This window comes from Lonchura striata, chromosome Z (genome assembly GCF_050655825.1).
Source record: "Lonchura striata isolate lonStrDom1 chromosome Z, ASM5065582v1, whole genome shotgun sequence".
Classification (NCBI taxonomy): Eukaryota; Metazoa; Chordata; class Aves; order Passeriformes; family Estrildidae; genus Lonchura; species Lonchura striata.
The window spans coordinates 70621562-70634652 of NC_140740.1; the positions used below are offsets into that span (position 1 = coordinate 70621562).

Consider the following 13091-nt stretch of genomic DNA (forward strand, 5'->3'; position numbering starts at 1 on the left):
CTTCTTGACTGTGGAACCCCTGGAAATCTTTGCATACTGCATCTGTTTCTCTGCATGCTGCCTTGCGGAGGGGAACCACAGCTCTGCAATTTCAGCTATTTGTCTACGCTGGATGACACAGAAGCTGCAAATCAGTAATCCACCAGTAATCCACCAATCCTTTATGGATCTTTTCCTCATAATAAATTGTAAGATGTCAATTTCTGTAAAGGAAGGATTTTTCATCACTAGTTTATTAGCCAAAGTCTATGGTGTAAAGATAATTTTTAAAAAATAAAGTGCTTTGAGTAAATTTTAATATGTGTAATTTGTTGAAATATTACCCTTATTAATCCACACAGTATCAGAAGGCATTTTATTGTATTATATATCACAAATTTATTTATGTTTGTTTGGATTTTTGCAAAGGGGATATGGAAACTAAAAATTAAAATCTTACCTGAGCAGATCCAGCAAGGCATCAACAGTATTGACTTCTGGGGTACTGCCCACTCTGTCAATATCACTTGCTCTTTGAGTCACTCCAGGTTTAATGGTCACAACAAGGATAATCCCTGCAGAAGGAGAAGCAGAGAGCTCACAGTGCAAGAAGAGTCATTGGTGCATTCTTCCTCAGTATATCCTGTGTAGCCAAACTTTTTCTGATTCAACTCAATACACTTTTTCTGTGTGCTTCTGCTGAAAAGTCTGCAGGTGGTCTCCTTAAATGTGTGGGTTCCCCTAGTACAGGAGCTACTTGCAGGCTTGCCCCTAGACTTCATCACTTTTGTATGTATTGTACTACATCACTACTGCTCACCAGGAGGGTAAATTACTTTAGCTGGGCTTCAGATGAGTGTGCTGCAACTTTTGCAGAGAGAATATATTTAATTGCTATTTCCCTTTTCCTTTATGTAACTCTTCTTGTTACTAGCTTTCAGATATGAATACAAGTATGCACTGTCCTGTGACCCCAGAGTCACATGGTGTTTTATTAAAGTTAGGTAGCAATATAGTTATGTAAGAGAAGTCAGAAAAAGAAATAAATAAAAAATTGTAGAGTAAGAAATACTAGATTTGACCTTGTAAATACTGAAATCAATGACAAATTTTTCGTTTACTTTAGTGACTTCATTTTAAGCATTTTTACTATGCTATTCTCCAAATTATCCAAATATTTTTTCTGTTTTTGTTTTTCCTTATACAAGTTCAAAGGAAGGCAAAGCAAATGAAATTTCTAAATTTCAGTGAAGGGAGAAAGAAGGGTGAAAGAACTGTTTGGATGACCCTTCAACCAGGTAGGAACAAGTTTTTCTCACTAATAAAAGCAGTACTATATTTGCATAGCACTGCATTATGAAACAAATAATGTCATAACACCATGGAACAACTTAGAATAGCAAGGACCTTGGGAGATTGCCTGGTTTACCACCTCACCCAAAGCTGGGACAATTTCAAAGTTAGATACATACTAATGTTAGTCTTTAATATTTAATGTTAGATACATACTAATGGTAGTTTTTAATTACCCAGACATATGAGATGATTGTTTTATTTTGTTTCTTATTTAAGAAGGCTGGCTGAGCATGTTTCTTTAAGCAAATACAGAACATGTCAATGTTGCTTTTCAGGAATAAACTTCCTGTAAGAGGAGATGAGATTTTCAGAGATGTAGGATTGGAGCCTAGCAGTGACAGAGGGGGAAAAAACCTTTAAGGAAAGAAACAAGATGACAAGGAGCCAGTATTTTCTGTCATTCTTTCTGGTGTGACAAACTACATATTTTCCAATCTGGCAATTAGGAACACACTATCAGTTTTGCTATTGAGGAAATTGACTTTGTATTTAAGGTTGGCCTTTGACATTTCATTCAGTTTTCTCACTGCTGGTCATCTTTTACCTCAGCATACAGCTCCTAATCTTCCTAGAGCTGAAATATGTGGTGAAATTTCCTGTGGCTTCACACTGGATATGAACACAGCCCATGGACAGCAGCACTAGCTCCTCTCTGTATCTGACTACAGCTAATGTCATGTTATCTGGTATGATTCCTCATCTCATCTCCACATCCTGTCTCGGGCAATTAGTAATGTCACATTTGTAATTAGGCAATTCTGATGATTTAAAAAGTTACAGAATTACAGAGTACCTAATATTACAGCAATGACTGTTGTGCAGAAATAATATACAACTGCTCGCAAACCAATCTTCCCAGAAATGTTGGAATCCAAAGCAGCAACACCTGCAAAAACAGCCACAGAAACAAAACAATAAAAACCAGTCTTATAAGAATGCTGTCATTTTTGTAGAGAAGTAATTATTGTCTCTTCTATGCAGAAAATTTTTTGTTTTTCAAGATGTTTCTAAATAGCTAATTGACATTTGCACTTCTGAAAAATATCTGTAGCTGACCAATATATTTGCTTCTTCTTTGCAAAAATCTGTTTTCCCTTTTTTTTTTCCCCTCCTTTTCTCTAGGATAAAGAAAATTGGGCTCTCTTGATTCCCTATGTCTGTGATTAATTAGACTTCTTTAGTTTATAAGAGTATGTCACAATTTGTTTCCTTATTCACTTAACTCATAGATTCATTTCTTCCAGATCTGTAACATTTTGGCTTTAAAGCTAAAAGCCATGTGAAGGAAGTTGCTCAGGCCTTTATCCCAGGTGGCTCAAAGGCTTATCAGACAAGTAAGAAACATTTCTGGTCAGTTTGTCTTCATTAACAGATTTACTGTTTTTAAATTTTTGACTAAAGATTTTCTAAAGTTTGGGTGCTCCACACTTCTCCACCTGTATATGTCATTGTGAAGAACAATGAAGGCAGATTTACTAATGAAGGTAGGGAAAGTGCTGAGACAGGTATTATACTCAGGTCAACTTATCTTCTGGCAACAATACTAGCTGAAACTTCTCGTAAAGTATTTCTTAATTGTTTAAAAGATTTCTAAAAGTTGTATGTGTAAAATCAGTAACTAGGGTAAAATGAGCATTTTGACTCCAAAATTTGTCTATTTATAACAACATTAGTTAATAATTCACTGCTATCACTTTATTACACATTTGTAATCCATTAATATTTGTATGTTTATTGAGTCAGTTTATGAAAGACTGTCTGGATTCCTTTGTATACAAAAGCTAAACCATGAGGAGGATATTTAGCCTCAGAGAAGTGTGATTTTGTAGGGAAAAATAGTTCAAAAGTGAAGGAAGAAAAATCAAGAGATCTGACATAAATGCAACTTACTGATCTTTGAGCTCAAAAAGGATCTTAGCCAGCACAGTTTAACCATGTGTTAATGTCTCATTCAGAAGGTATATTAACAGCACTGACAACTTGTGCCTAAAGTACTCATATAATGTCTTACTAGTGCTGTTAATTGTTATTCAAAATGCAAACAACACTCAGAGGGAAGAATGAAGGTTATTTTACTGGCCGCTAGGATGAGCCAAGCCTAACAGAGCCTCCATCTCCATGTGGCTCAGCCACCTGGCATTGTTGGTAATGAAATAAATCTACTCTTTGCATTTCAGCTGTCACTTGGTGGTTCCCTTGGTTACCTGATTGTGCCAATTCACACCATAACACTAAATAATGTTTTCTGTGGACAAGCCTGTTTTCAAAGGCTGCCAATGCTGAAACTTCTGTGCCTGATAAATTAACTTGGGAGAATTCACATAATTTTTTAAAAAAAGAGCAAACAGGTATTGCCACCATTCCGTATCTTTTATTAAAAAGTTCAAAAAATTTGGAAATGATGGAATTTAATTCTAAAACTTGAGCCTTCTCTCTCTCCCCCCCCTGCCCCGACAGTCTTGTTGACTTAGTCAAGAGCCTAATAATCAAGCAAGATTATTTCCCTGGAGCAGTCAGTTATAAAGATCCTACAGTAAATATGAAAGGAGATTCCTGTGACAGGAATTCTTCTGGTCCAAATGAAATCCCTTTGCAAACTGTTATCCTCAGTAGCGTTATAGAGGTATAATAAAGGGTAAACTTTGCCCCTGCTTTTTTAAACTGGGTAATGATCCTGTTAGTGAGCAAGCTGTGCTAGGATCCAGCCTGTCCTTCTACTGCCATGTTAATGCTGCTTTGCTGGTAAAACCACACAATTATTCAGACAGACATGGCTGAATAAGTACAACTATAGTCTGGGGATGATAGGTGTGGGGTTTGCATTTTTTGAAAGCTGCTGTACTCTGAAACCTGCATTTTTTGAAAGCTGCTGTACTCTGAAACCTGCATTCAGAATGATGCTTCCATTTAGAGACTGAAATAGAATTCACTACAAGTACCACAGACACAGGTTTGCTCTGGGTGATGTATACTGCTAAGCACCTTTTTTTTTTTCATGTTAGCTTGTTACACATAAGAAAATATGATACATAATAATAGACTTCTATCCAGATATGTCCTACTGTCATGACTGAGCAATTGATAACATAATTGATAGCTACTAGCCTTTTTCTCAAGATTACTGAAAATTAAGATTCCCTTTGTGGATACATCATGGCTTTACAGTTTCTTTGGAACTGAAAGAGTTAACAGAAGATGTATTGAACAAAGCACTAAACCACTACTAACTACAAAGTTAGTAGTGCTAAACTACTACACAACACCAATTTCAGTTCAGAAGAAAACTAATTACTCAAACTAAGATGGCATATATGCTGCTTCAAAACAAAAGTTTGCAGTGTCATTCAAAATTAGAGCACAAAAGCAGTGTAATTAGGTTTGTTTATCTACTTTGGATTACCACTAAACTTCTAAAACTAATGTATTTGTTCTTTCTTCCCTCAATCTGTCCCCAAGTTTAAACATGTTTGAATAGATAAACTGGTAATATAATTTACTGTATAAAGTTTGAAGTGGCCTGATGGATTCTCCGCCATCCCACAGCATTTCAAAACTGCAGTATTTCTGATTAGTCCCTTAAATTTTACTATAAAATGTTTTCTAATTCAGCTGCAGCCACTGAAGCATAAAATGCAATTCTGTGGCTATGATACAAAAAAGCTTAAGTGAGATCATCATGAAAGATAACAACTGATGTTAAAATCTGTTAAACTATTTACCTCTCTGCCCACATGATTTTAGCAGATTTGAGTTAAGGTTTTAATTACTGAAGTCAAATTTTGGAATCAGTTGTCTAGTCTTCTGCAATTCACCTTCCACATTTTCTATGTTACAGTCTCTAGCTTGAAGCTCTTAGTACTCTTCTCTTTTTTTGCCCAGCTTTCTCTATTTTGTATCACATACACTTGCAAAAGAATACAACCCAAAATAATCAGTGAAATCCGGGCTCTCCCTTCCACTCTTTCTTGTACAAGGACCTCAAATCCCTTCCAAATTGAAATGCTGCACTGAAGGAATTTTTAAAAATTGTACATGTTTAAAACTACTTCCCTGAAATACTACTGGATAACATTACTTAAGGGAATAGTCTCATTTAAACAAAACTAAGCTTATATATGAAACATGGTGTTCCAGAATTTTTTATCAGTAGCCACTGAACATAAAATGTGTTCATTTTATAGGCCTGTAAAAATGCGTATGTACAAATGGCTAAATGGCTTTGATTTGAGGCACAACACTGTAATTCCAGAGTTGTTCACTATGCTCTTGTGAGACCAGTGCTGTGGTCCTGTGAGATCTGGGAGTAAAAAGGGTTCTGTGAAGTACTGGAAACAATCACAGGGATCTTCTGACTTATCATCTTCTTAGTTCCCTAGGGTATAACACCTACATCCTTAGAATTTGTCATACCAGCCTACAGATTGGAATACATGTGACTGTACACACTGATTTACGCTTTCAGGTGCTCTTTTTCAGTACATTCTGAGAGGTTTAATCATCAGTTTGGTGCAGTGGTTGACTCTGTTCAACAGAAAAATCATACCTAGACCCCCTGTCATTTTTTATTGCTGCTCTACAGATTTCACCATTATAATCAAGTCCATCTCTTGAAGTACTTCTTAGCTGTTCTCAAAGTTCTGAATACTGGTGGAAGATGACAGGATCATCACTTTATCTGCACAACACATTGATCATTATGTATAATCCATAAAAGGCTAGACTGTTTAACTCCTTTTGCAGCACAGCTACACTTGAGGATCAAGATATGAGTTTTCTCAGTGCCACCTAGCCAGCTCCTAACACTGACAGTTGTTCTCCTTAAGTGACCCAGGGCCTGAAGGAAGAGTCTGGCTCAAGATCCTTCCAAGTTCACACTACTGACAGCCACATGGTGTATTTCTCTATCAGCTTTAGAAGTTAATTAAATTCTGACAAAAACCACCTCAAGTATGGTGCATATCAACTGTACACAATTCTCTCAGGGTTCTGATATCTAATTCCCAATTGTAACAAAGATTGTTCCTGAAGAATGGAACTGTATGGCCTTTAGACCTTCTCAGCTATGACCACAATGCTGATTCAAAGGCAAAACACAGTTCTGAAACTGCTCCAAACTGCCAGCAGCCTCACTGACTAATTGAGGAATTTTGGTGGTCACTAGATAAATCACAAAATAATTCTTAACTTCTCCCAGGTGTTCACATTTTATTTCTTCATGTCCATTTTGGCTCTTCTGGCTGCAATATGCAGTCACTACATCATAGAAATTATATGATTGGTGAACATCCAGGACAGCAAAAAGTTTTTACAGAATGTTGCATAAGACATAAAAAAATAGAAAACCATAGGTGACTCTTAAAATGCATATAGAGAATTTCAATAGGCAATCCTTCTAAGGGGACCACAATGTCTTATATAAAAGAAGTAATGTTATTTTGTTGCTGGGGTGACCTATGTTGTTGCAAAAAGGTAATATTTATTCTTTAAAAGTACTAAGGAAAAAAACCCAAAACAGTGTTGACACTAGCACTGAGAGTTCTCATTTAATCCACTGGTCATCACAAGGCAGGCCATAAGAACAATCTTTCTTGGATGCAAATGAAAGTTTTGTAGTTGCCATCTTCTACTTGCAATGGGAAACACTACCAATACTAAAACAGTATTTGGCCTGTACCTCCAGAAGACCAACATGTTTTTATCTGAGGAGTGAACACCAAAGTCGAGCTCCAGTGCTGAGCAAGGTTATTGCTTTCACAAGCAGTGCATAGCAAGCTTATTGCTTATTTTCTTATTCCTCTATGTATCTAAGAGAATCCAAATTTGCATTCTTGTTCCATGAGCTATACCAACTTTCATCAGCTACTGCTAGAAAAGGAAGACTAGATTTCATTGTATTTCCATGTAAATTTTGCCATTATTTAATAGTTGGGTTTTAGACACAAACAAGAAAGTTTCCTTTTCACTCCAGGGAAAGGTCCTTTCTGCTGTTCTGTAAACTTGGGACAGTTCAAACATGAATTCAGAAGAATGCTTTTCTCAGGGCTTCTGAAAAGAATGGATTCCAAAGCCAGTTGTCCTCTGTCCTTTTGTTCTTGGCACAGTATTTCCTTTTGTCCTTGCACTATGCTCACTTATTGAAGGGGAAATCTTTCTGTATACAATCCAGAAAATAAGTGCAGTGAAGGGAATCACAGTGGTGAATTCAAAGCCTATCCTTTACTGAATACATTTTTGAGTCATCAATGATTTTTCCCTCTTCCCATTTCAGACTCTGCGCTCTTTCTTTCCCATTTTGCCCTTTTATTTGCATGATGCTGTAGTACAATTATTGACTGTCAATAATCACCTGAAAGGTAATTTTCTTCATATTCTCCCTGAAATTTCAGTTTCCAAACTAGTTCAACAGCAATTTCTGTTGCTTCTTTCAAAAACTGAATGGTGAATCTTTTCCTTTTTTTCCCTGGTGCTTTGTGGAACTCTCTGGGAAATGCAATACCATGTTACTTGTGTATGTACAAGACTATCAGGACCGAGTAAGTAATTCACAACTGTCTAGTGAAATACCACCCACATGCAGGAATTCAGACAGCATGATGTACCGTCCACTGCTCATCTGAGACAAAGGACTCAGATTACTATTGCTGGTAGATCATTCTCAAACATCTTTCACTTGATATGCATCTCATAATTGTATTTTTTTCCTCATGTTTACTGTATCTTGAGGCTTAGAAAAATCTTTTGCAACTAGTCTTTCCCCATCTAACTGAATGACCTCTTTAGCTAAGCCACATTAGGAGGACAGTTCCAAGTCAGTTGGCTGAGAAGATCAGGTAATGAAAAAGCTATGGCAAAGGAAAACTCTAAACACACAGTAATATGCAGTTTCTCAAATGAGATTTTTCATGATCTACTGTCTTAACTGTTTTTACTAGAAGTCTTCCATTCCTATTCTGTCAATACTTCTGTAACAGCAGTTATCCTGTCTATTCAAATGCCATTGTTACTCATTGTAAAGGAAAAGGATTTCTATGACAGCTTGTAGCAATTACCTTTTCAATTGACTTGAGAGAAATGTCATTAATTGCTCTTCTTTGGGACATGCGATTGCTATTCCTAGTATGTTGTGTCAGCATAACAAAATAATGTCTTAAAAATAAAATGAAAAAGTAGCACATAACAGGGGGGCAGTGTGAGGGAAAGAGTGGGAAAGAGAGATAGGTACTTGTAGGTAATGCCTAAGCATCTATTTGTGCTATTTAAATATCACCAAAAAATTCAAGTCAGAAAATTCTCGATTTCTAATCACATGATCTAATGAGACTTGGATTAAATGTCAAATATTGGTCTCTTAACTTTGGAGAGGCATTGAAAAAAAATATTTGGAAAAACCTCAACAAAGAGACTAAAATGTGGAATGTAACAATAGTTACAACAGTCCAAATGCTGAGAGATGTCTTGGATCATTTAGAATGGAGTTGAAAAAGTAATTGTAATGAACCTTCCTAAATGCCAGATAGGGTGGAAAGGGAGATGAACAGTTTATAGCAATGAAAGGGTTAAAATTATTATAAAACAGAGGGGATTTCTGACCCTGGATATCAGTTTGCTAATGGACTGTTGTGCTGTCTTCTTGGCAGTTGGCACAATCATTGTATTATGATCTTTCCCTACAGAGCTTTTTGGAGACATGAAGAGAAGTGGGGTATTAATACTGCCTTCTATTCATCACTTCTAGGAACATTGTAATTTTTTCTCTAGAAAGCTCTTAGAGGTTATATAATCTGAAGTTAATGCTTGTTCAGGAGAGATGATGTTCCTTGATTGGAATATAAGAACTTGAAAGGAAAGAAGATGACACGTCTATCTGCCAAGATGGACAGGCTAACAAGATTCATTACAGAAATCAGATCCAGTTCAAGGATGCAGCAGAAATATAGCCCCTACACTGTTGCTGGTGATACATGTATGGAGTGTATACAGAAAACTGTAGCATTGAAAGTACTTGAATTCCCTCAGAATTATTGGTGGCAAAATGTATAGGTGGACAAGATTTAACTTCCAAGCTATTAAAAAAGCCCTTTAACATGACACTCCGTTTTTAATAGATTGTGATATCTACTCACAGGGAAATTGAGTGAAAAAGGTGAACAAAATCTGGTTTATCTAGTGGAACAGTTGTGTATGTCCTGAACTCCACAAGAGAACAGCAGAAAACATCAACTGACTTTAGACCCATCCACAGTGGTGCCACCACCAGTGCCCATAGTGATATGGCTAGGATAAGAGGCAGTGGCAGCTGGTGCCACAGAATGGCTATTCTGTTGGAGCTGTTTGCCCTTGAGAGCTGGTGGCAATCGTGCTCCATGAGCTGCAAGTGCACTTCAAAGTTTTATTACTTTAATTTAAAACTTTAAATAATGTAGCGGCTGTCTCAGTTGTATAAGGTCAACTAATATTGATAGAAAAGGAGTAAATGACTGTGATAGAAGCAATCTGAAGAAGAGGGCACAAAGTCTTGTCCATTAATAACCTACAACTCTACTATCCTGCTTGCTTCAATGACTGCACATGGGCAGCAGGGACAGAACTTCCAATATCCTTCAGTACAGCTGAAGGCAGAACTCATTAACAGTACTGTAATGTATTCTGACCTTCACACAATTAATAATACAGAGGGAAGAGGTGAGTCTTCTGTCTGAGCCTAGTTAACTAATTTACTAACACTATAAAATGGATCTGATTTTCTTGGAAGCTCTTCTGTCTTAAGAAACAGCAAAGCATAGAAAGAACATGCAGGTATTTCAGAAGATAATCTGTAAATACGTTAAGCTAGATCAGTAATTTCCCAAGAACTGTGCTGGTGATGCATAGGGCCTGTTAAGGATGCCCAAGGATGTAAGTAATGGAGCATCTCCCAATAGCTGCACTTCTTGGACTTGTAGAAATAGAAACTGCTGAGGCAGATTTGTGGTGGAATCATTGTAAGAGTGTTTATTTGGCATTGGGAAAAATGGAACTGGCATGATGCTTCAGACTGCAGTGGACCAGTAGTCAAAGCAGGCCCTGGAGTAAATTAAGTGTTTATTTCTATAGCCATGGAAGCTTTATAATTTTGCCAGGCCCGCAGCTCAGGCGACATTGTATTTATAGCTCACATACAGCTGCCCTGAGAGAAGTAATTGATCTGTCTTTTTTTTCCATTGTTCCTGAAGTATGCTATGTGTACCTGCAAATGCCTCATCAATGGCTTTAAGAAACTTTAGTGCTCCCCATAGCTGAGCCTGCAAAAATTCACAATGCAGGAAACTCCCATGCATCTGTTCTAGTCTCTTTGAAGTTGTCTGTGAAGGCTGAAATTGCAGGGGAGGTCAGAAACATAAGAAAAAGCTTTATTAATATTTTGTCAGGGAGGAAAGATAAGAAATGGGGCACAGATTCTTGCAGAACTTGAAACAGATCTTGAACAGCTGATAAAATCATGTCATTAATATTGAGATCTGAGACATGGACCTGCTTTGCAATGTGTCACATCTTTTAACACAGAGATAAAATTTCTGGCATTTTATGGGTAACTCTGGAATCATCATCAAAGAAAAGGTCATTTATCACATCATGATGCGAATTTTTTGACAGAACACATTCTAGCCCTGAAGAAAGACCTCCACATCAAGATCTGAGGTTTACAATTTGAAAATCAATGTGGCAGGCTGCATGATATAACACCATCTGGGAAGGACTGATTGAAAAGAGATGGGAAGCAGACAACCTAAGTTCTACTTCCTGACAGAAAACAGATTTGCAAACATTTCCTGCTGTTTCCACAAATTGCAACCTGTACGCTAAATAAGTACATAAACAATGCTTTTCATCTCTTACACTCAGAGGCGCTGAGTTTGTGAATGAAAACCACATTTTACAGAGCCCTCCATCTCTCCAGAGGGAGAATTTTGCCTTTTGAATCTGAAAATAGAGATAAGGGTTTTTCTGCTCTAATTAAAGCTCCAAGGAGAAGGAAGAAGCATGCTCCTGATTTACCTGAGGAAATCAGTGAGAGTTTTTTCACTAAGATGGAATTTATTCCAACAAATTAAAATTAATAATACTTCAAATTTTGCAGAAAATCCTGAAATCTCAAGGCGTGATTCCAACCTCCACTCTTTTTGCAGTGGCTTGTTTTACATCATTATGCACAAACAGATTGGGATCTGGTCATGGGACATGCGTTTGTGCACAGTTTCCCATCTCTAAAGCATAAGCTGATTCTTTTCAGGATGTGACATTACCTTTTAAAACATTATCATCCTAAAAAATAAAAACACAGACTGCATTTTCAAAAATGTCTTGGTGACATATTTTGTATCATAGAATCATAGAACTGTTAGAGTTGGAACGGACCTTAAAGATCCTTTAGTTCCAACACATCTGCCAAGGGCAGGGACAACTTTCACTAGGCGGGTTGCTCAGAGCTCCATCCAACATGACTTTGGAGAATTCTGGGGATGGGGCAAACACAACTTCATGGGTTAACCTGTTCCATGCCTCACAAATCTCAGAGTAAAGAATTTCTTTTCACTATCTAATCTAAACCTGCTTGTTTTCAGTTTAAAACCATTGCCCTTTGTCTCAGCACTAGATACCCTAGATGTAAAAAACCCCCTCCAGCTCTTTTGTAGGTTACATCAAGTGTTGGAAAGCTGGAACAAAGTCTCCCTGTAACCTTCTCTTCTGCATCCTGAACAAGCCCGTGAATCTGCTGAAGAAGCACTCAGCTTCTGTTATTGATAAAATGTTAAACAGGATTGGCCCCAGTATTGAATCCTGGGGTACATCACTACTGACTTGTCTCCAACCAGACTTGTCTGGTGATTGCAGCCTTCGGGTCTGCCCATTCAGACAGGTTTCAATTTGCCTCACTGTGCAATTCTCTAACCTGTATTTTATCAGTTGTTCTGTGGGGATGTTATGCGATAGTGTCAAAAACCTTACTAAAGTCAAGTAAGATCACATGACCTCTTCAAAATTCTGAATTTTCAGATCAAAAGCAAATTTACACTTTCAAAAATTACTGTAAAGAAGCAAACAAAGAGGGGAATGAAAAATTTATGGAAGATCCAGGATTTGTCTTCAGCTATGTTTGTAATCAAGACAGCTCACTGTTTGCCTTATTGTTAGTGGCAAGGCCACATATATCTGCCTTTGGTAGTACCTTTTATAGAATGAGACCCAAAAGCATTTTTCTCCAAAGAAGCTTCATAATTCTTGATTAAATTTAGAATATGCAAGGAAAGCACCACAATCTGCATGCTGGCTGGCTGTCTTTGGTGGGACCAGACATGTTTTGAGGATGTCCACCTCCTTGGAATGCCTGTATTACACAGACCTCTATAGGGCCTGTATCTGATGATCACAGCTGTTGGACCTGTGTATGTGTTCACATCCTCAGTGGTAGATGCTTGGGGCCACAAAATATTCAAAGTTACTGCAGTTCAAGTAGCAACAACACTTCAGCTGGTCCAGAATGAATGTATTCTTAGTTATCAAGTTAAGGAGATGAAATTAGCTCACCATGAGAGCTAAATATTGTCATGTTATTGTGCCTTTGCTGAAGGTTAAGTGTGTGCACCAGCGACAATTACAATTACTCATTTGGTACATAACTCTAACCAGACTGTGATGCTGAGTCCAAAGGCATCTAGGAAGTTTTGATGCCTTTTGTAAGTTTATGTCATGTCAAAATACTAGATTTTGGTTACAGG

The 13091-nt window shown here is 37.3% G+C and overlaps 1 protein-coding gene across 2 annotated transcripts in view; it reads right to left on the bottom strand.

Annotated features, from left to right (window-relative positions):
* SLC1A1 (solute carrier family 1 member 1) overlaps positions 1 to 13091 on the bottom strand; it is a 48209-nt gene that overhangs the window by 17716 nt on the left and 17402 nt on the right. The window contains exons 3-4 of one of the 2 annotated variants that reach the window (XM_021531720.4): positions 2129 to 2221; positions 440 to 554 (exon numbers count right to left, since the gene is read on the bottom strand). In XM_021531720.4, the coding sequence (XP_021387395.1) occupies positions 440 to 554; positions 2129 to 2221 (208 nt within the window). The remainder of the gene's footprint in view (positions 1 to 439; positions 555 to 2128; positions 2222 to 13091) is intronic. The other variant, XM_077790037.2, reaches the window with a different exon arrangement.